This window comes from Dermacentor andersoni, chromosome 10 (assembly GCF_023375885.2).
Source record: "Dermacentor andersoni chromosome 10, qqDerAnde1_hic_scaffold, whole genome shotgun sequence".
NCBI lineage: Eukaryota > Metazoa > Arthropoda > Arachnida > Ixodida > Ixodidae > Dermacentor > Dermacentor andersoni.
The window spans coordinates 25,496,767-25,521,021 of NC_092823.1; the positions used below are offsets into that span (position 1 = coordinate 25,496,767).

Sequence of the window (24,255 nt, forward strand, 5' to 3'; positions counted from 1 at the left end):
CAATGTGACTTGTACTACTGTTTTGTAATCGTCCCTCTGTCATCATCATCATCATCAGCCTGGTTACGCCCAGTGCAGGGCAAAGGCCTCTCCCATACTTCTCCAACTGCCCCGGTCATGTACTAATTGTGGCCATGTTGACCCTCCAAACTTCCTAATCTCATCTGCCCACCTAACTTTCTGTCGCCCCCTGCTACGCTTCCCTTCCCTCGGAATCCAGTCCGTAACCCTTAATGACCATCGGTTATCTTCCCTCCTCATTACATGTCCTGCCCATGCCCATTTCTTTTTCTTGATTTCAACTAAGATGTCATTAACGCGCGTTTGTTCCCTCACCCAATCTGCTCTTTTCTTATCCCTTAATGTTACACCTATCATTCTTCTTTCCATAGCTCGTTGCGTCGTCCTCAATTTAAGTAGAACCCTTTTCGTAAGCCTCCAGGTTTCTGCCCCGTACGTGAGTACTGGTAAGACACAGCTGTTATAAACTTTTCTCTTGAGGAATAATGGCAACCTGCTGTTCATGATCTCAGAATGCCTGCTTTAAGAGCTCTGTTTAGCCACTAGTGCTTCTTGGCAATCCTTGCATCTAACATATTTTGTATAGCGGATCATTATTTCGCAATGCATTTCTGAAGTTTATAGTAGACCTGATTGGTCATTGCCACAATCTTACTACGTGTAGATTTTACGTACTTCAGAATGACTATTTCTAGGCCCCTTTACAGCCACGTCTCATCTTCTTCTCACAATTGATCACTCCACTGCGAACCCATTTACACTGGCATGGCGCTCTTTGGCCACACCTGGCCCATAAGCTACGAAACAACACACATACATTTAATTCGGCCTCGCTCTGCGATCTCTTAGCCTCCTTGTTAGCTCAGATATCAAAGTGACCAGCTCGTAAGCGCGTTCTTCGCGGGTTCGATTGCCAGACAAGGACTCGTTTTCATTCGGCTCTGAAGATCTTTTTGTGCGAAAACCATATACATAGATTCCATTTGCATTACCGTGTGCGTGACAATCGTACGTTTGAGATTTCTAATATTCCTCCGCAAAAAATATTTCGTTGCGTCCTATAGCGAGTTCAAATAAGTTCATGCTCCAAGGGAAAGCCCTCAAGGGGCTGCAAATTCATACTGAACTCTTGCACTACTTGTATGGAGACAATGGGCGCTGTAGTTACTATTTTTTCTTAAATTGCGCACTTCTAACGGTGCACACTGGTTATTAGCAAGTGGTATTTATTTATTGAAGTGGGGAAAAATGCTAGCAGATTTCCAACTTATCCGCTATACTCATCAAATGTACAATAGTTGCGAAATGATGATAGAGGTGGATAAGTAAACCCATTTTTAATTCGTTTAGAACAGTGACCTCCATCGCTCGCAGTGACTAGCACGAAATTCCTGTGTCTGGTTGAAAGTTCCGTGGCCCATCACCACCATGAAGGGCGAACTCTGCGTGTACGGCGGCCATTCCTGGTTGTTCGGCAATTCGGGAACCCTGGCAGAAGAGAAATATTGTGTTTGTGACGGATACTTATTCACATTTTTTGTAGAAACATACGAAAATAAAGACAAACCTTATAATCTTAGCAGTCCCCGGCATTGCTGCATTTTCTTATTTATTTACAAAAACTGCAGGCCTTCATTGGCCAAAAAAAAAAAAAAAAAACAGTACAGGCAGCAGTAAATAAGAATGAGCAAACCTTGTAGTTCTAATTAACAAAATACAATTGTAGACAATACATACAACAGAAAACTTAACTTACAAGTTAATACACGCAATACTAGTACAAAAGTATTAAACAATAAATTACACAAACTGGGATCACATGCTGTCGGAGCGTAGTATGCACAATTGCAAACCAGTGTTATCAAACTGGACAAAAAAGTTATCGGACTCAAGAAGACATGCATACTGGGAGAAGGGTCCAATCATTAATTGCTAGAGGAATGCTCTAGTAGCAGCAAGAAAGGGTGCCAATGAATATGTGTTAGTGTCTCGCCTTTCTGGCAGAGAGGGACTTTAGACAGTCTTGTAACTTTATTGAGGCATTATCAGAAAAACTCAGTGCCCTTCCACTCTGTGAAGAAGGCTGACCAGCGAAGCTGTGTATGTGGGCCCCTTAATGGCGAACGACACCTGCCGCGGGTTGGTCCGGCATTTCACCATCCTTGAAATCGGCGCATGCATAGGGAGTATTTAATGCCTGCGTCACCTCCGCCGCGGGTTGGCCTGGCATTGCACTATCTTCGGGATTTTTTTTTACACACGTACACGATAGTGGGGGAAAGCCGTTAGAAGCTACGTTATTTTAACGCCTGCTTCACTTCCGCCGCGCGTCGGCCAGGCATGCATCGTACTATCTCCGGGATTTTTTTTCTGCACGCGAACACGATAGTGGGAAAGGTAGCAAATAAAAGCTTCGCTGCAAAAATAGTTTGATCTGAAAACGATAGGAAACTGACTTTTCTGCGTTTTTCTAACAATGGAATGCTACTTAGTGTAATAACCTGTGTGGTTGAATGCTCTTTTCTCTACTTGGAGAAAAGAAATCTAACCACTTTTCTGGATAATCTCTCTACTTTGACATCTTTTTTAGTATGTAGGTCCATAATAACTGAACATTGCTGAAATGTAGGCCTTATATAGTCAAGAAAAGCTAGATTTCTTGTTTCTTTATTAGCAGACTTAAGTTTCTTTTTAGGAAGCCATATTTCCTCAATGCTGACGGGCAGATGTTTGAAATGTGCTGACTAGGAGAATATATTTGCTAGAGTGACTCTGACGTATTTGTACCCGTAAACTCTTTTGTACTCATATTGAGAAGGCATATGAAAGATCGCTTGGCAATTCGTTTCGTGCTATTCTCAAGAGAATTGATTTTTCCTTATAAAGTTCCATGCTCCTTTAATGACATCATAAGTTAGTAACATGGCTTCTTGGAGAAAAGCATAACTATTGATTGAAGATATTTCTTTAAAAACAACGCAGTCATATTCAAATAAACGAATAAGTATGTCCTAAGGCACAACTTTAACTAAATCATTAACAAAAGTTATAAACAAAAACTGACCCAACACACTACCTTGTGGTACACCTGAAGTAACATTCAGAACGGAAGAGGAATCCTTGACCTCAACAAACTGATTTCTATGTGTTAGATATGCATGACCAGATTTAATAACACCGAGGCCACTATAATGTAAAACTATTTCAAACTTTTCTATTCCGATTTTGCACTAAGCCGTCCGCGATTGGTCAAAAAATGTTCGGACCAACCTCACTTCGCCTGTTTTTCACACGACGTGTCGAAAACCGCGATAGCTCCACCTCTGATATGACGTGTGCAAACTGGTTATGCCTGAATAGACGGAATAAATGAAAAATAATTATTGCTGGTTCGGCGCCTTTTCGCCATTAGCCCTCTGTTATTGCTCAAAAGATTTAGGGCTATGACCACTTCGCCTGTGCGTCCCACGACCTCACAAAACCGCGAGAACTAACCGCGTCAAAGTGACACGTACGCCTTAAGGATGCTTTAATATGGTGAAAGAAGCTGGATTTTTTTCCGAACAGCGGGAGACTGCCCCGTTCCGAAAGGAATAAAATAGGCCTGCACGCCAATTGCTCAGGCATCCGTTATTCGGAGCTGTCGGGGAGCACGGGTCTATTTGCGTTTATTAAAAGTTTTGCGTGGCCGTACAACGTTATCAGGCCCTTTCGGCACGTATTCAACATCACTCTGCCAACTCTCTTTTGGTAAGGCTCTGTTTTCGTGCTATTCTTAACCTTCCGTTGCAGACCCCCGCGGTTTTCAACGAGCCACCGCAAGCTCGGTAAGGCGAAGCAGACCAACCGCAGACTCCGGCAGCGCCATCCTCATCTGGCTATCTACTTTCACTGTTCTGGCTCCACCCCATCGAAACTTTCTCCACTTGAGCGTGCTGCTCGCCTCTTTTGAGTGAATTAGATAAGAAAAGACTGCTCAACGTAGGCAATGCTATTCGCTTTGAAAGCAAAAGAAAGTGACATACTATAAACGAGAAAGGTTTTTGATTGGGCTTTTAAAACAATGTAGCGGATTACCGGCCGATGCTTGCTTCAGTGGTTACATGAATTTCACGTCAGGAGATTCGAATAAAAACAGCTTGGATTACTTTCACCTTATAGGACCCCTCATGGAAGTCAGATACTTTCTAATTTAAACAATAGCTTTCAATGCGGCACTTCTTCAAACGCCTTCCAAAAATAAAGAAACAACAGAACAACTTGCCAGGACCTATCAAACACTAGCGAAATATCGTACAGTGCAGTCACAAGTTTATAGATATTGTTCTCGTGAACATGGTGAGAGTATGTTAGTATTTTATAAAAAATCGCGAATGTAATCTGTAACGACATATGCTGATAATTTAAAGCAAGTACTTATGATAGAAACACGGTGGTAATTACATAAAGAACAGCGGTCTCTCTTTTTTATAATGACACAACGCGCGCTGTACGTCAGTCACCTGGTATCTCACCTGACCGACTACAACAAAAGATCCTGAGGAAACCAATAAATGTTTTTCATGATGATAATGATGAACATGAAGGATCCTGAATCTGCCGGCCAAGTGCAGGGTTCAGGAATTCACTGATGAAAGTCCAACCGCATGGAATGAGCTTTGGGTTGAGAAAAATACCTACCGACAAAAGTTCAATGCTCCGGCTGCAGATTGAATGTTCAATAATGATTTCAGAAGCAATCATAAAGTTCCACTACAAAATTATAGGAAAACAGACTCTGCGTTTGATCTTAAGGACAGGCTCGACAGCTGCGCGCAGAGCATGTAGAAAATTATCGTGAACATGTTCGCGTGTTTTTTTTTTCTTCTATATGGCGCTAATAGACAATGGTATGTATACCGCTTATCTATTTAGCAAGATAATTATGCGGAAAGAATGTCTTCCAGGGCACTAAGAATGCGGATGCTGCAGCCGAGTCATATGAATTCGTCATCGTTGCGATTGTGACTGACATCTCCGCAAACAACACTATTTTCCAGCATCAGACCAATGGCTCCTCGCGCACGTCGTGCTGCTGTGATCCTTGTCAAATTATCTAAAGATTTCGAAGTTATTTCTTAGATGGCAGCTCATGGAGTACTATTATAATAGTGCCGAATAACTTGTGCAGTGACTTCGCAAATACCAGGAGCACGAGAATGTGAAATTGGGTCGAAGTTGAGCGCGAAAACGTATGTAGCCTTCGAACTCATATGTAATTGAAGAGTTATCGTTGTAGGTCCATGCGACATTGGAGCCGCAGCTTAACTCGACTGGAGTACGCGCCCTGTATGTTCATCAAGAAGCATGCGCTAGCAGTCGGTCAACAAAAAGGTTTCCTGAATGTTTTCACGTCCATGACGCTTCCTATGAAACCGATACATGGCACCCATTTGTGATAAGAATGAACAACGTTTTCTGTGGTTTTAGGACGACTTCGTTTTTTATATACTAGAGGAGGTTAAGGTAAGATCAGTCACCTGAGGAGTGGTAGTCAGGGATGAACCTTTACGAACCTTACTAAATGCAATACAGTTGACGGCAGAAAAACCAGTTATCGTACAGCAGAGAAGCGTTTCTTACGTGCTGATGAGGGCATATATGGCGGAATTAAACTCATATGCGGCCGGAACGAATTGAGCGCTGACCGTGATCGAATTGTGCAATCGAAGTCACGAAGCTTGAGTGTAGTCAAGATGTCCGACATTAATGCTGAATAGCTAGCCGCTACACTACCCGGAAATATAATTGACGAACTGAAGGAACGTCAAACCACCGCTCTGCAGTCGGTGACTTAATGTGGGTTGTCATATGTAGGCAGCTGCAATGAAAATTTAATAGTGGAATTTTGTGGTAGATTCCGCCCCAACGTGCAAGAATAATGATCTCCCTACACTCTCATTGAAGACTGAAAAAGAGTGGCTTGTCTTGTCCAAGGGCAGAGTTCCTTTTTATGAACAAGCTATTGAGTTTCTGTGACAGTATTTCAAAATACCATCCAATGGCGATTATACTCGAAGCTTTAGTCAGCATATTCAGTGAAAATAGTACTAAGGTTTCTTGAATGTAATAACTGCAACCCCAAAAAGGGGCGATCAAAGAGCTTTGATTGTGAAAGAAGTCATCACACTACTCAAGGTGTCCCACTAGCCGTGAACCACAAACACAAGCCTTTCGGATACTTGCACAAGCGATGGAATCAGTATGTGGTCCAACGCTTGTCCATGTATGCCCGGAATGCTGCTGCGATGCCCATGGCCAATGGGATGTTTGATGTCTATTATGTTAGATTACGCCTTAAGTTACCCATTACAGAAGTATTACAATATAGCCGCGGTGTCTGCGTGATCCTATCTCCAGTGTTGAATTCTCCCTCAACCACAAAGCCGGAAGCGACTATATTTCAAACAAAAATATCATATAAAAGATGTCGTAGAGCTTAGTAGTAATGCTGAATATATTTTTCAAAGGCTAATGGGACTGTTGTATGCGTACGGGAGACGCTTAATGTGCTTATTACACTGCATATCGTCAAGTTTAGTAGTTGAGGACCTCATTAACAAAATGCGTCGAAATAACCTAAATTTGTAAGGCATCCATGATTCGCTTTCAGTCATGGAAAGACAAGGAAGGTCTTGAAACGGGATTTGTGTAAAAAAAATCTTGAAATTGCAACTGAAGAAATTGAGCCTGCCCATAGAATAGGGGAGAAAATACAAGATTACTCTCGGCCGGACATTGTGAAGTTCCTCAATTTCAAACACAAAAATTACACGTGGAAATAATGCATCCAAACTGAAAGAATTCATATAACCACGTGCATGGATTGAAGAGGACAGTTCGCCCAAGATGCAACTTATAAGGCCGAAGCCAAGAGTCTTCGCTCGTACTGAATGAAAGCCTGGATACAAATCCAACCTTGTGTTTCACAAGCTTGCCTTAAACAACAGAATTTACACCCTCGACCATACATAAGCAGGGTAACGGCCCTACCGAAGCACCATGCCCCCACTAAATCCAGTGACGAGAACAGGAAAGCCAGGACGATTTTCGTCGATTCTCGTGTCGAGCTTACGTTGTCTGTACCATGAACAAGGTCAGCTTTAATTAAGGAAAAATGAGACATCCACCCGATAGTAGCAATTGCTACAAAGGAAAACCATACGGGTTCATTACTTCTCTACACCTTGTGTTTTTCCGCAGAACTATTACGTCATTATCAGCTTTGTTTGTAAGTTGAATCATCTTCAGTAGATATAGTTTTAGACACAATAACCTGGCTATTCACGATATTGCACACTGCGAGTTGTCATTGTCCCTACAATTTACACCATTCAGAAAATATAGGGGGAAGTCGCGAGGTGGTGGTGTCTTAATTGCAGTAAAAACAATCTGGGAGCTTATATTCTTCATATTTATTCATGCCACAAAATTGTTTGGGTAGCCCTATATGGTGGGCTGCACGGGTCACGAGTGTATTTGGTGGCTGCTATCGCCATTTGATTCATCGGATGAATTTTCTGAGTGCCTGAATTAGTAACTCTTATGCGAAGCAAGTAACCAATTCGTCAATACTTTTAGCTGACGATTTAAATTATCCAGATGCTGAATGGCAATGATTCAGGCCTCTAAGTAGCACAAAGAAGCGTGAATTTCATGATTTCTTCAAGTACTGTCGTCATTTGAATTGCACCAGGTGGTTTGTGCTTCAACACGTCGAAATTTACTTTTAGATCTTTTATTAACCAAAGAGCCAAACAGTACCCAGTAACTATCCTGGGTTGCATGAGCAATCACAATATGCTGCATTGTGAATTCGTATGCAAGCAGAAAAAACAGGAAATGCAAAGGAAGTTTTTCTTGATTACGGCCAAGCAAATATCGATATGGTGATTGGCGATTGGTGATTTTTCGACATTTCCTCCCCATTTTATGCGATCTTTCCACCTTCACAATGTAAGCATGACCTTGGCTCTCATTCGTGCATATTCCTAGGTATGGACAGCGCAACCCTAACCCTAGCAATACGTTCAGTCATCAACTCGCCCAGCTAGCTGTGTTAATTTTTATATCATACATGACAAGTTGGCTTCTCCTAACAGTAGTACATCCCTGAAGTCAATATAACGGTCTCGACGCAAAGCCCATGGTTTACGATGCACGTAAAACGTTGCACTAACAAAAAGAAACGTTTGCACTCAAAAATGCAGTTATCAACCACGGAGGAAGATTGGAGCGTGAACGTGCGCACTTGTAGAAGAACCAAATAACAGCCGCCAGTGGTATGTTTTTTTACCAATGACATTTCAAACACGGTCAAAAACGATAAGAAATAATTTTCGCAAGTTCGAAACCCTAACTACGCGTCAGGTTCAACGGGATGGCGGTATTCTTTCTCCTGAACATGTCTCTGTGGAATTTAATGAGGTTTCTTTCGTCTGTTTTCAAGGATGAGATTCCAATAACAAATAACCGATAATAATTTCCTGTTTTATATTATACTATGCACGATATAATTATTACTGCTCAAGGAACCCAATCTTCCATTGACCGTCTTTCGACTAAACATGCACCTGGTCCTGATGGCTTAAGCCCTAAACTACTCAAATTAGCAAAACCTGGAATATTATTAGCAACATATTAGTCCCCTTATTTCAACAATATATTGACTCGTGACTCATCTAATACCTCAAACTACAGACCAATTTAATTAACAAGCCTTGTGTTGCAAACTTCTTTAACGTATAATTTCAGCCGAAATCATGAAGTTTCTGATAGAACAAACTTATTTTTTGTCAATCAGTATAGGTTTCTACACGGTGAATCCTGTGAAATGCGACTCTTCGAACTATTGACCGACACACACCACTCTATTCATTCTTTAAACAGAGTTGATGCGGTATTTGTGGACTTCGCGAAGGCTTTCGACAAGGTTTCTCAGTTGCGGCTGAATCACAAACTGACTGGCCTGAATATTAGTACGAGAATTACTAAGTAAATTACATATTTGTGAACTGGCCGCTACCGATCACTTATTGTGAGGAACGTTCGTCTCCATTAAATCTCGTTAAATCTGGTGTACTACAGGGTCCGTGTTCGGAGTCATATTATTTTTATTTTATATTAACAATATCAGTAGTGGTCTGCTTTCCATAGTCAGTATATTTGCTGATTACTGCGTGATTTACAGATCAATTACCAATCATTTGTGTACTTGTTGCTTACAATCTGATTTAGACAAGCTGACTAAATGGTGCAATGAGTGACATATGCAATTGACGTCCATAAAATCAAAGCCTTATATTTACGGCCACAGATAACCACATGTTATGCGACTACACATTAAACAATAGGCCTATAACCTGAGCATGCTCTGTAAAGTACTTGGGCGGCCATTTGTCAACAGATTTGTTACGGAACACTCATACAGATGCTATATTTTGCAAAAACTTTGAAACATTTGGCTTCGATCGGCGAAACTTGTTAGCTAGCCCCACCACTAAACTTCTCGCTTACAGCACTTTTGTACGCTTTAAGATCCAATATGCATCCCAAACTTAGAATCGGCGTGAGGCCTACCTCATACAGAAATTTGAGTTTCTTCACAAAAAAGATGCTCGATTCCTCACAAAAAACTACATGCGAACATCAAGGATGAAAGAAATAAAATCGTCAATTAATCTAGTTCTTCTGGAAAGATGCAGACGGCACGCGCTCCTTTGAGTTTTTCACAGGGCTTGCCAGAATGAGTCATCACGGGCTACGCTTCAGATCAGACCAGCCCATAGTGTGTCCTTGAGACTTGGTCCTCAGCTTAAAGTGGAGCCTCTGAATTCGTCAGACCTAATCTCTTTTTTTCACTCACCGCTTCATCTTGCCATACCTCAGTGGATGAGCTTTCGCCTGACATCGCGCGTATTACTGATCATAATGCATTCGCGAACCATCTCAAATGTTTTTGAAACCATAAACTCCTGCCTGCTAATAATTCTTGCAAGCAAAATTGGGTCATCTTGACATATTGCAGATCCATTGCAGTACCTCATTCTCGCTGTGCTTTTTAGAGGATCTTTTTTGTAGTTGTGTTTTTGGTTGTGACATCGCATATACTTCGGGTTACGGCACATTTCTAAATTATGTATGACGTGCTTCCAATTGCTGTTATGATTAATCATTGCGTATTTATCGATCATATGTGACATTAGTGCTGTCGTTGCTCAATCTTTGGTGTATTGATTGAGTTTGTGTTTATGCTTGGTTCTGTATGTTAAGAAATTGCGCTACCACATTTTATTCAGGGTTGTGTTCCCCGATGTGATGCATTTCTGGCTTTTATAAACGAATAAATATATTAGGTGTGCCATTGCGCTAAAGTTACTCTGGATATTTTTAACCTCACGCGTGACTACTGAGTCTCTCGCAAAATTTAAATGTTTAAGCATGCTGGTGCAACAAACTACCCTTGTATGTGATTTCAACAGTAAATTCTGTCAGCGGCCATGATTATATATTTGGTTCTAAGTAACAAAATATTTCGTTCTCTCGCAGTTTTTATCATTTGGCGCATCGCTGTATAGAAGGGCCCTTTTCGTATAGCACATCGCACGCCTACTCCAATTTCTCTCGAAGACAGGTGCATAATTGTTTTCTAAAACCAAAAAAATGTAGCGACATTCAAAGGTGTCACTCTTGTTTTGATGTTTTGCAATGCACAATAATAGTGTAGTTCCCTCTGAAGTACGAATATAACTATGAAACTTCGCACACGTGTGTCGCAGTATCAGCTGCTATGTTTATGTACATTGTTCATGTACTTAATTCTAAGGGGAGCATGGGGTTGAAAATGCCGCAAACAAGAATACCGACCCTTCTGCGGCAGTTATTGATTAAACATAATTAGTAATACTTTTTTCATCACATTTACATTTTGGATATCTTAGGCACGCTTCTTATCTTGATACGTTCGGGGTAAGATTCACTAAGTCATTATTGATATTTAAAAATACGTAATTCGAGTTTAGTATTAGCAACATCTTGGTGAGAGCTAGTTGCTTAATCTTTAAAACTAAGCTCAAATAGCGCGGCTAAAACACACGCGCACAACGAAGCAAATACCACAGAACCACAGAACAAACACTGACTGTCGATTTAATTTTTATTTCAAGAAATCCAGCCTTTATATATGCTATCCACAATAGGCATGCCTACAAAGATACATATAAGCTCTTCAGCGCCGTAATACCTAATTACGTAGATTTTTTCTATTCTTTAGGATTGGCTCAGATGCAATTGCATAAATTAACATGCGCCGTCTCAAATTCTAAAGCACGCGGAATTGCATGAAAGTGGATTAGGCGCATTATCTCTGTAAGCTTGTTACGAAAATTCTCACCAATTTCGTCTAGGCCGTTGTGTAGTCACAGAGGATAAAGGCAACCACGAAGTACCTGTACCTCTACATTGCTGAGTTTACAAAAAATAAAGGATGCAGCAGCGAGACACCAACGTACCACACGATGTTAGATCTTCATCTGTGTCTTTTGGTCGATAAAAATGTCTTTTTATGACAAGAATCATACGCGGACAGTTCGTGTATTTACATGTGTATGCTGGCTCCAGCGTCTATCCGGTGCATTTAAAAGAAAAAATCGTGTTTTCACGTTCATAATATACCAGTCGGTAATAGGAACCGGGTTCGAAAGTTATCCCCAGCGGGCTTCGTGTCTGAGGAAAATGCACTACAATATCTGTCTATCATGCAAAAATGACGCTTAGTATTATTATAGAGTATGCAGGGGCGCGCTTACACCGCTGTCTCCAACCTTCCTAATGTAAAATGCCTCTATCATTTCTCTTTTCTATTCAGTTTTTCCTTTCGATAAGAATTTCGTCTTCTCAAACATGGGATTGAATGCCCACTTATTACTGACGTCAAGGATAGCTATGGAAGCGACTTAGCGGGCCTGTGTAGTAATCACTCATGCCCTCCTATGTGAGAACATACATACATACATACATACATACATACATACATACATACATACATACATACATACATACATACATACATAGATGTGTACATAAGCATGTACATACATACATACGTACATACATACATACATACATACATACATACCTACATACATACATACATACATACATACATACACACATACATACGTACGTACGTACATACAGACGTTTTTTCGGAAAGGATAAAGTAAGAGGGTAAGCGAAATAATGGAGTCCTTTTATACATAGCTGTTTAAGCGGGCCATCTCCTGCTTGGTAGGCTATAATTTTGTATTGTATATGTATATGTGTACTCATCCATTTTCTGGGCAGTTAATATAAAAGCTGGCATTTCTCAAATAAAAATGAAGTTTCCTGTCAGCGCTTGCTCTGAGTTACTTGTATTTCTGTGCATCCTTGATTTACTCGCGCTGTTGAAACTTAGTTATAATGTTTATAAACTTACGGCAACGAAACTGCCGAAACAGAGATCGCAGACTTCATTCCCAGTCGTGTCAGGTGAAGTGCGATGGCGTTCGGTGTGCAAGAACGCTTGTGTGCTTACATTCGGATGCACCTTGCAAAACCCAGAGTGATCAGAATAATATGCAGTAAATGCTCAATGACGGTTTTCATTACCTCGATCCTATGCACAATAGGGAAGTGAAAACGAATATTTGATTTGAATAGTATGCCTCTAGACGCGCTTGAACCAAACATAAATTGAGGAGAATCATGGTCACTGACTAAGTATAATGAAATATCTGGCGTTTCGGAAGTGCGTACGCGTTAATTGTTCACTCAGTTGGACAGGAAATTGTCGTCACTTATGTAGCCAGCACCTAACGCAACGAGCATGCGTAAATGGCAGGTATGCATGGTCCCTGCTGCTCGCTTCATCGTAGCTGGTCTCGACTAAATGATTAGCTATTCAAGCAGCCGCCGGGATGACGTGTTCTTTTCCTAGGCGACAACACTATACCATTGTCCCAGTCAATCTGGAGATTATGTTTTTCTGCATGCTCGGCAATGGCGCCTTGGAAGCATTGGGATAAAAGGTGCTGGCCACATTCAAACCGACACCTACCCCCGTATTCAGAAATGCAACTTAAGTCGAAGCCCATGCGTGACTTGATTTAGATGACGCCTGGCGTTAACGTGCCCAAAGACGCTCCTTGCGCTTCCTTCGGCGCGTTCATGATAGGCGTCACTTAGATCAAGTCAAGCATGGGCTTCAACTTAAGTTGCATTTCTGAATACGGGGACTAAAGTTTTTTATCCCTACGTGGATGACTGCCTCTGTATCTTGAAGAAGCAGAACAGCCCACGCTTCCTGGACTGCCTGAACGAACAAAAGGCGCACATACCGTTCATTGCTGAACATGAGATTGACCATTTGCTGCCTTTCTAGAACGTACTGGTTCACCTGGATGGGGGTGCTCTCGCCTTCTCGGTTTACAGGAAGCTTACGCACACGCGTGGTAACCTCAAGTTTAGTTCCTGTCATCCTGTCTACCACAAGACGTCCGTAGTATCGTCCTTGATAACACGCGCCGTGCGCGTCTGCTCAGGTGGCGATGCATTGAAAAAGGAATTGCGGGTGGTTCTCCGTGAGCTAGCCTGCAACGGCTACCCTAGTCGTTTCATATGGAGGACCGACAAGCGGACATTAGAGCCAAGCTCAGAGATCAACAGAACAATCTGTGCACGTACAGCCGTTCTTTACGTCCAAGGTATCAGCGAGGCATTATCGTGCATGTTTTTCAACTAACACTTGCGCGTTGCCCACATCCCGACTTCCGCAACCACCTAATGTACGTGAAATAAAGGTTGCCCATTTAATCATTTCCAGGAGTCGTGTATAAAACACCGTGCGCTGATTGCCATCAATCATATATTGGAAAAACACAGAAGTTTTCAAGACGCTTCAAGAACCACAAACGTGACGTAATAAATGAGAAGGAAGGGGGCTAACCAAGGGGAAAGATTTTTATTAATCATATAAGGAGCCAAGAAACCTTGACAGCAAGGACAACATAGGGGAAATTACTTGTACCTACTACATGAATTAATTGATTTAATAAGTAGAAGTAATTTCTTCTATGTTGTCCTTAGTGTCAATTTTTCTTGGCTCCTTATGTTATGATTACACGTGACGTAAGAAATAACAGTCACACGAAAACATAATCGCAAGATTGACTGGAGAATGCAACTGTTGTTGCCAAGGAAAAGAGCATGTCATCCCGGCGGCTGCACGAATCGCTATTCATTCAGTCGACGCCAACTACGATGAACCCGACATCAGTGACTATGCCTGCCTTTTACGTACACTCGTTACGTCCCGTGCTGGCTACATAAGTGACGACAGCTTCGTGTCCAACAGTGAATAAGGAACCCGTACGCGGTTCCGAAACGTCAGATATTTGAACAGACTTCGTCAGTGACCGTGATTCTCCTCATTCGTTGATATATAACTAGATGAACATTCGGGGAACCCTTGATTATGTAAACATAGATTGGTTCTAAGTGAAGCGAAGGTGAGAATACGCAACAAACCCATTTTCAGAGAAGGTGGCCATCATCCGCATGAAGGCCTCACTCATGCGGCCGTCCTGCGATGCTGGCTCCGCGGCGTACGTCTCACCGAAAACGAACGGTATTTCAAAGGAATGAGGCTGCCCCATCCAGCCAGGCAGCGGGGCTGTCGCCGACTTGTGGGCGAAGACGAAGGCGAACACTTTTGCTCCCCGTTCGCTGTGCTTGTCTGCCATGAACCGTAACGGACAGTTGAACACCCTGTCTGACGAGAAGTCGACGTACTGCCTCCGGAAAGCGTTGTTGTCACCTTGCGGCGCGTCGTCAACGTACATTCGTAGCACGTCTGGTGTGTCCTGTTTCCATAAACGTGACAAATGGCCTTGAAGAGAATCAGCGAGTCCTTTTGGAGACACTGAAATAAGGTCCTCGGCTAGGAGGTCATGCACCGGCGGGTACAGCAGAAAGAAAGCTGCCTCGTCGGAGGTGACTCCCGCCATGACATCGACAGGTGCGAAAAAACCGCGCTTCATTGCCTCTATTGGATTCCGGGGAAGGAAGGCGTCATGATAGGTTGGAAAGAAAGGCATAACTTTGGGGGCCACGCTTTCTGCAGCCGCGGCAACGAGCTCCTCTCTGGACTTGTTGCGGAGGCAACTTAGGACGTTCTCAGGATTTGAAAACAGGTTGATTGCGCCACCCTCGGAGCAGCCGACGATGCCAGCCACCTTGTCACCCTTGACCATGCTCTCATGAACCATGTCCCATACGTCAATGCTGTACATAGTGCCACTCATCAAGAGTGCTCTCTTGAAAAGACCCTCGCTCATCGGTGACATGATGTGTGCGTGCACGCACCATGACCCCGCACTCTCTCCGAACAACGTGACTTGTTGTGGGTCACCCCCGAAAAATGCGATGTTGCGCTGCACCCACTTCAACGCCATGACCTGGTCTAGAAGACCAACGTTCCCCGGCGCATCTGGAGAGTTCGCGTTCAGGAAGCCCAGGATGCTTAGTCGATAATTCATGGACACGACAAGGACGTCCGCGAACGCAGTCAGCACGGCTCCGCTGTAGTTCGCCTGATTGGCACTGCCGAGCGTGAAGCCCCCTCCATGGATCCAGATCAAGACCGGTCGACTCGAACGGTGGTTCCCGGCGAGTTCGGGGACCCACACGTTGAGATGAAGGCAATCCTCCGTATCGTCGAGCCCTTCCATGCCGATGCCGGGAAAGCGCACCTGTACATAAAAAACATAGGCAACCGAAGTGCGCGTGAACTATAGTACATAATGTAATGCTCGCAGTGAGTTTTGAAATTTATGTGGCACTGACGCTGAATCAAAATTAGGGACAGGTATACATTTTCTGGGTTATGCGCATAACTGCGAACATCTGCCGTGAGAAAATTACTCCAATCCTATTTGCACTTCGGACATTTTACAAGCAGTTGACAGGTATGAAACAAGAAGGCATTTAGAGTAGAATCACCATTTTCGTCAGCCTTCTTATGTTCAGTTCCAGATTAAGGCTTTTCCAAGAGATCTCAAATTACACCTGTTTAACCCCCATTGACATTACGTTATTATTGCAAAATAACACCCAATTAGCTGCCCTATTTCACTGTGTTTCCCTTCTCAAGGCACCTATTCTGCAATCCTTATACACCCCTGTTATCTGCCCTACGCATTAGATATGGCCTGCCGAGCTCCATTTCTTCCTCTTAGTGTAAACTAGAATATCGGCTACGAAAGTTCACTCTCCAATCCACACCGCTGTCTTGCTGTATGTTAACGCTACCCCTAGCATTTTTTGTTGCATCGCTTGTTCTCTACTTTGCGAGCTTCTTTGCTAACCCCCGTTTCTATCCCATTCGTTAGTGCCGGTAGAATGCATTGATTGCCGGCTGGCGGTCATGATTTGTTAATGCCTGCCGTATGCGTTCCATTCATTAGTATTCTTCAGCAAATTTCTCTTCAACGGGGTCACCTGTGAGAAATTGCCCTGATAAAAGTTACGCTTCCACTTATTTTAGAGGATGACTGCGTATCAGACATTCTCGTGCTCTCGGTAAGCTATTGAACACATTACGGCTCAAACATGCTCCTATGCTCTGTCGGCTAATTTGCTCAAGAATTTATTTCAGGTCATCTACAGCGTTGCTGAAAAGGATATTGTCATCTGCAAACCATAGGTTGACGAGATGTTCTCATTTTATCATCACTCCTCATTCTTTCCAGGCTAGCCGCGTTAGAACTTCACGCATGCAGCGAATATCATTGTATAGTTTGTATCCCCGCGCCTGAATTCTTTTTTTCAGTAGTTTTACACTTTTTGGTGAATGATTGAGGATGCCGTTTATTCTTCATAGATAAACGCTAGGATAATTACGTATGCTTCCTGTACTCCTTGAATACACAGTGCCGCCATGACATCAAGTGCGGTTCTGTAATCTGTAAAATTCATCAGGAGTAGTTCACTCCGCAGATTTCTCATTTCCTTGGCTAGTGACATGGCTCTGATCCATTGTAGAACATCCCTTCTTTACTCGGCCTGCACTCTGGCTTGACTGCTCTTTGGGTTAATCAGCTTAGCTTGAATTTTGGTCTCACAACATCTTGTATGATTTCAAATGCTATAAATTCATCCTCTAAATTTTTTCTCTTTATTTACCTGCATGGACCGTATGTCACTTCCGTCTAGAGCGACACATTTCTGGGCAAGATTATTACAGGGCAGGAATGCAATCTTCTCTGAACTTGTTCGAAATGTATTTAGATATCTACATAATCTCCTTTTGTTCAGACAGGTGGCTAATGCCTCCCGCGATGTCGCAATCATTTGAAAAAAAATTGAAGCAGATGACATAAAGTTAAACTGCTGTTTTAATTGTCCTATGGTTATTAATTGCAGTTCTTCGAACCAAGATACATCATTAACCAGGATCATGTCTGTCTATATCAACTACTCAGATTTGTTAATCGTCTCATTCTTTACAGGAGAGTGCACTTTAAACTGCTAAAAATATGAATCTTTCATGCCAGGGATGGTTCTGCTTAGAAACAATGGTGCAATTTCCCACTAAAACTTACCTACAATGACAGTTTGACAAGATAGAGCAGGCTAGCTATCTGCAGAGTGTTGTCGCATCAGTATGTGGTAAATTTACTAAAGAATTGAAAGGCGCGCAGTCGTAGAAATTATCGTGAAACGGAATTAGCCGTTATTCCGTACCTACACAGGTTAACTCATAAACTTAAGCGCGTAGGTTCTGGACGTAATATTAACGCCTATTTTCTGCTAAGAATAAACTTCAACATATTTTCTCCTGTGTTTATAGAAAATTTCCTAATTTTACCGCTACACGCAGCGATAAATTTGTGCAACATATTTCATGCAAAATCTATACGGTGCCTTTTAGCTGTTGCAACGTTTATGTAGGCCAATCTGGTCACCGTATCTCCGTACATATGAGAGAGCATCAAACGTCACAAAAATAATCTGGGCCATCGCACATTGCTAAGGGTGCGGGTCCCTTGCCGTCTCCAGTGTGACAGATAGTTTTATAAACGCTTTACCCAGCTTACACGAGAATAATCTGAGGCGGTCCATATGAAAAAAAAAGGCGATGCTTATGTCAGCCATACTTCTGTCATCCTGCAAAATAAGGCATTTGTATTTCTCGAGTGTTGGTACACGTCGAATTTGTGATTTGCTTTCAGGTTTTTAACATATAAGTGCCTGTGTATCGTTCTTATTTTTATCCCTTGCTTTGGCGGGCATGCGCGCTGATTTCTACGCGCATATATGTGATGTTTCTTTCATTTTTAGTAAAATGCCTGTCGTGTGGATTCCTGTCTTTTCGTTGCGCTATAAAAGTTATCATGATAAATGTTAGCCCATTAGCCAGGTTATCCATATTAGAGCAACAGTATATTGTTTGTTGTGGTGCGGAGTCACACAGACAAAGTTCTAAAGAGTGATTACTTTTCAAGGTAGCTAAATGTATTCTTGAAAACTGTATATGGTCGTTTCAACGCGTTAGCTTCATTGGGAACGTTGCAGGTTGTGTTCAGCAGCACCGAAAGAAGTGCTTTCCTTGACGTTATCAGTTACAAGGGTATTTTTGCTTGGCTCAGAAGAAAGCCCATAAAGTACGAAAATTAATGGCGTCAGTGTCTTCTCCTGTGTCTGGTGTGAAGCGCTTTTAATCAATTTTCCGGAGAAGGTATGCCAGATTCGCGACATATAGGGCTTGTTACTCTAACACCCTATAATATAAAAAGTTAATGATTGGCATGCGCTTTCATGATGTAACGTTTCTCTAAACAAAGTAGTTCAGACAAGCCTGGAGATCCTCTGGTAATATAGGTTAACAAACCTATAATTTGTTGCTCTTTTGCCATGGCTGATGCCCACGCAAAGTTAACTAAGCCTGTGTCAATAATGCTACGTTTACAAGCGTTTGACGCTTCTTTTACTGATGTTCTGGGAGAAGAAACTATCATCCTGAGTTTAAACCTACAAATATAGGGACACACTGTCTTGGGTGAAAATATTAAAGTGTGTTGTCTAATAAGAGACAATTGAAATAGTTAATACAACTGTTCGCAAAAAAAAACTGCGTCAACGCTGTGGCTCCGCAAAGTCTGAAAAGCCTGCTGTGCGCATTTCGCCTGAATTAGGAATTTAATAGTTTACGGGAATTTTACTCTTACGGAATCCAAGCAAAACAGCAGCTTACCGAGAGGTACAAGCTCGAAGTGATCTAGAGTTTGTTGAACAATTAATGTTGATGGATCAACCATTGCGACCAAGGACTTGATTACTTCCAGGTCAACCAGGTCGCGTTGTGCCCTTTCGGGCATATCGCTGCGGCCGGTGATCATGCCTGGCTGCATTTCTACCTTCAGATTTCTGGGCTGCACCAATGCGCCATGCAGAGAACGAAGCTACCACCGCCCGTCAACATGCAGACACATTGCGCAAACCCCGGTTCAACAACCCCTTGACGTCAACGGAAGACCCCTACTTCGACCGTATAGATGCCGGGAGCGCAGGCAGGTGCTTCAGTGGACTTTGTTGCACCGGAAAGTAACGAATGCTAATCCGCCTGTTCTTCGTTATCCAGCTTGCAGGGCAACACACTTATTCCACTCTACACAGTTCCCGAACCTTGACGGTGGTGCCAAGTCCATGTTTTCTTCTTGAAACTATGAAGGGTTGTGTTGGTCTCATCAAATTGCGGTTACTAACTGCCGGCGACATAGAAATCAGTCCAGGGCCAACTTCAGACTCGGAATCTGAATTCCGGTCGACAAGCGACCTCCTGAAAAAAGATTTTGAAAGATCAAACAACTTCAAAATGTTTAAAAGAACTGACTTCTAACTTGAAACGGATTCAATCTGCGGTGGTCAACGTTCAAGAACGGGTTGCTTCTATAGAAAGGAAAAGATGTCCCCGGCAAACTCTAGAAAACAAGTGGCGGTTTGCGAACAAACCTGTAGTAACACGAACGACCAACTTCCTGTGCTGTCGGCTAAAGTTAACGATTTGGAAAATAGGAGCCTCGTAATCAACCTCATAATTTACGGCATCCGTGAAGAAACAGACGATGTTTGGAAAACACTGGAAGCCAGAATTAAAAAGGATGTATTTCAAAAGGTATTAGTCATAGAATTGAAATCGTAAGAGAGGTTTCACCAAGTGGGGGGGGGGGGGGGGACACTACAGACAAGGTCCTTGCCCGGTTATCTTTCGACTGCATGGATTTGCAGAAAATACGAGAATTTTTCCGTGCTGCAGCAAACTCAAAGGAAAGAAAATTGCTATTTCAGAGGATTTTTCTAGAACAGTGCGCGATACAAAAAGGAAACTTTGGCATTCTGGAAAAAACAAGAGAGGACACAAGGCTTAAAAGTGACACTAAGTTATGACAATCTGAAAGTCGACGGAAAGCCGTTCTTCTGGGATGCGCTTCAAAATCGCTTCAAAATTTTGCACTTCGATTTGTCTTTTCAGACTATTCGAAGTGTACCAGTGTTACCGCTCTGCGTAAGAAAGCAGAATTTTATTGTCTTGATCAACGTAGAATAACTTGCAAACTTAAATTTTTGTATCCTCTCTATCATGAGCAATATAAAATATACTGAATGGAGCATCCGCCTGAACCGCTCAGGCACTCCTCAAGAACAGACCGCAAGACAATGCGGCTACCTAAATGTCACAGCAACGTTCACAGAAACTGTTTTTTCCACAATCTATAGCATACCTTCATCAGCGGTGAAATGTTAAACGATAGAAACGTTTGCTCAAGAAATCAAAGAAATTTATTTCTTGTAAATAGTATATTAGTACGTTGTTAAAGCACAAGGTAACGAGTAGAACTACATGGCTTATTATAAACTGTTATTTTTTTCTCCCGCTTCGTGTTGGCTTTGTGGGCTCTGGCATGTGAGCTGAACACTGTTTCGTTCACACTGTTGTTTACAGTGTACTCAGCATTTAATTGTTTCTAAACTTGGAGTGTGTTCGTCTCTTTGTGTATGCAACACCATTGTAACTGTATAGCCTATACTGTGTGGCACTCCTGCTTGAACGGTAAAGGTTTGCAATATATTGAAAAAAAAAAAAAAACTTCAGAGGTGCAACTGCTTTTCTTGGCGCTGACGTAGGCGTAGTTCACTCCCCACCATCCTCAATAGGAGAGCACCATAGCCGGTGCCGGACTAGCCTGTTCTCTTCCTCCTACCCCATTCTCGCCGTGAGCTAGGCGCAGGTAAACGCTAAAGGTAGCAGTTGCTGCCCTGAGGCAGTCAAAACTGCTTGTTGGAACGTGGCTCAAGCGAGGTACCTTGCTCTACAACTGTTGAGCTCCCACGGAATGGAATATTAGGCGGTTGCCCCATTTGTCGGTTTGGGCTTTCCTCCATGGATGTTAAACAACATGCCCCTTTTGCACGCTATCGCTTTCATTTATATACGTACCTGAGGGCAAGCTGTAGATCCTGCAGTGGCATCTAACGTTCCTTCCCATGGTGCCTTTGGCTGTGGAGGACGGAACCTGAGCTTGCCCACGGGAGGCTCGGCGAAAGGAATGCCGCGGTACTCCTCCACACTCTTGCCAAGGCTGCGCACAATCTTGCCGCGAACACGGCCCTCCGTTGTCTGCCTCTCGACGTGCATGTCTTCAGCCGTGGCACTCAGAAGGGCAGTGAGGGCAAGGAGCGCCAACAACGCTGCTTTGAACGCCATTGCTCTCCACTCAGCTTACCTGCACGTTCAAAGTTTTCGTGAAAAGGAATTACGCGAATAAACAGAATAATCATTTGTTACACTGGCTGATCGATTGCCTAATGCTTAAAGGGACTCTGAGAGCGACACTTGGTCAGGTTAGGCTTGTAAATTGTCCTTTCAAATTTCTAGTATTCATTTGGCCGAGCAAAGTTGAATGCTAGTCGAGAGACTGCATGCGAAACGCCGCACTTGCAGAATGTTACGGGGAAAGCTCGGCCCTGACACGTCAACGAGACGTCATGGATCTCATGTGGCACGCATTTTCGAGTACTTGGGCAGTTTTCGTGGAACAAAAGTTCTCAGAACCTTCTTATTTGTGTTTTGGTTCGTTGCGATACAGTGTACTCCTTCCTTATTTATAAAATTTAGATGCGAGTAAGCGCTGTTAACACCGGTGGCACTATAGGGTAGGCTGGTGCGGCAACTTACGGGTTACGTTGCCACACGACCTGATCAGTTTAAGACAATACTGACTCACCAAGCCTCTTGTCATGGTCAGTGCGGCTAGTTAGAGGCGCCGTTTATCTTATCATTTTCACCACCGTGTTTTACGAAATGTGCGATCATCATTAGCGTCATGCGTGGGCCTATGGCTTGAGTCGTGAGCCGCCAATACAACGCGCTTTCTTCACCAACCGGGACGCGGCCGCAACTTCGCTCATCACTGCACGTTTGCCTTTCAGAATAAATTTAGGGTCAACGGCACACTATGCGGGCCGCCATCCCGTTACCCTGCAGTGTTACGTCAAAGCGAAGTACTTTTTTCACTTATTCCTAGCTCTTTGCAGTAGGTAGGTAGGTTCATTACTCGTTTAGTTCCAGGCCTCTTTCATTAAACGATATGCAAGTCCGAAGGTGCAATTAAGCCTCTCACTTCCACCACTGCAACGCATTGCTCTAACGAATAGGTCACCGTCACACGCATACCTTTATCGACCTGAAGCCAAATGGCTCTTTGACACATTTCGCGCGTTCGTCACATGTCACTTACTCATATTCATTTCTCTAGGCAGCGAGGGCTTTGAGACGATGTGTTACATGGAAGCGCAACTTCGCGATCGGCCCACATCCTCCAGTCCTTTCCTCGTAATACCTAACGCTACGTAAAAGCTATGAGAAATTTACCGCCTTCATGATCGGCCTAGGTCGAACAGGTTTTGTCGTTTCCGTGCAGGAGTACGAAAATTATTGTGGTTTCAACATAAACCATGTGACATAAACCATGTGCTGCTAACCTCAAGGTCAAGCATTTGATCAGGAGGCTGTACTGCCTTTGGATTGTGGCGAAACGCAAAGCACTTTCATGCTAAAAACACTCGTTTACTTAGAATTAGGTGCACGGTAAAGCACCCCAGGTGGTCAAAGTTAAGCCGCAGCCCAGAGTACGGCACACCACATATTCAGATCATGTTTTTTTCGGAATATGGATACAAAGGATTACTGCATGTTTAGGGAGAAAACAAACCAAAGCGCCATTGAAAAGCCAACCATGTGTAAACTTAGAACATGTATTGTGCAGTTTAATAGCTCAGAATAAGTAGAAATGCACCATAAACAATCTTACCTTTTGCTTGGCAGAAGGCTAGGCCCTACAGGAACCATACTTGCCTACTGGCCCTGTGCCAGGTTAGTCTCAATTGGAGTCCAGCTTTCCAATATATGCTTGTGTGCTTGCATCCTACCAGAGAGCTGGTAACGTGTTTCACATTCTTACGAGCCAACTAGCCCGTCTTGTAAATGTAGTAAACATGTCTCGACATTTTTTTAAGTATTTACTAGAATGTGCACTCAGTTCACTTAGATAACTAAAGCCATAGAATCAACACAGTGAAGTGGCTTTCCGTTGCCATGTCACAGGTCGAGTCAAGGAACGTGGGAAGTCTTGCCACTGTTGTGACTATGAAAAGCAAAGCCAGTATAAGAGGGTGCGCACCAGTGATCTCTACTATAAGGGCTGGATAGCGAATCGAGTGCCCTTGACTGAACCTAGCCTGGAACCGGAAGTTGGCTCCTTGCAATTTTGCAGTGGCACTTCGCTTTCACGGGAGTGCGGTTTTCCTTCCTCTTAAATGCCTGCCTGTTGTGCTGTAAAATACGGAAGTAGGCCGGAGTGACGTCCAGAACTTTCCATCAGAGTGCCGACAGCTTCTCTAGAATGAGTGGAGCGTGCTGAAAACACTGGTGAATGAGAAAACACTTCATGTAAGAAAAAACTATAGTATACGGGTACAGATTATGGTGAGAGATCTTTCCAGACATATAAAGAACAGATCTCCTGAAATACAGAAAACCACGAAAAATAATGTTTACGGCAGCAATCTTATATGACCGCATGAATTTGTAAGTCG

The 24,255-nt window shown here is 43.0% G+C and overlaps 1 protein-coding gene across 1 annotated transcript in view; it reads right to left on the minus strand.

Annotated features, from left to right (window-relative positions):
- Positions 1-1,341: 1,341 nt before the first annotated feature.
- Positions 1,342-24,255, minus strand: part of LOC126519170 (acetylcholinesterase-like) — a 42,558-nt gene continuing 19,644 nt past the window's right edge. The window contains exons 2-4 of the mRNA XM_050168784.2: positions 21,599-21,884; positions 14,629-15,851; positions 1,342-1,509 (exon numbers count right to left, since the gene is read on the minus strand). Of these exons, the coding sequence (XP_050024741.1) occupies positions 1,368-1,509; positions 14,629-15,851; positions 21,599-21,865 (1,632 nt within the window). The 5' untranslated portion in view covers positions 21,866-21,884 and the 3' untranslated portion in view covers positions 1,342-1,367. The remainder of the gene's footprint in view (positions 1,510-14,628; positions 15,852-21,598; positions 21,885-24,255) is intronic.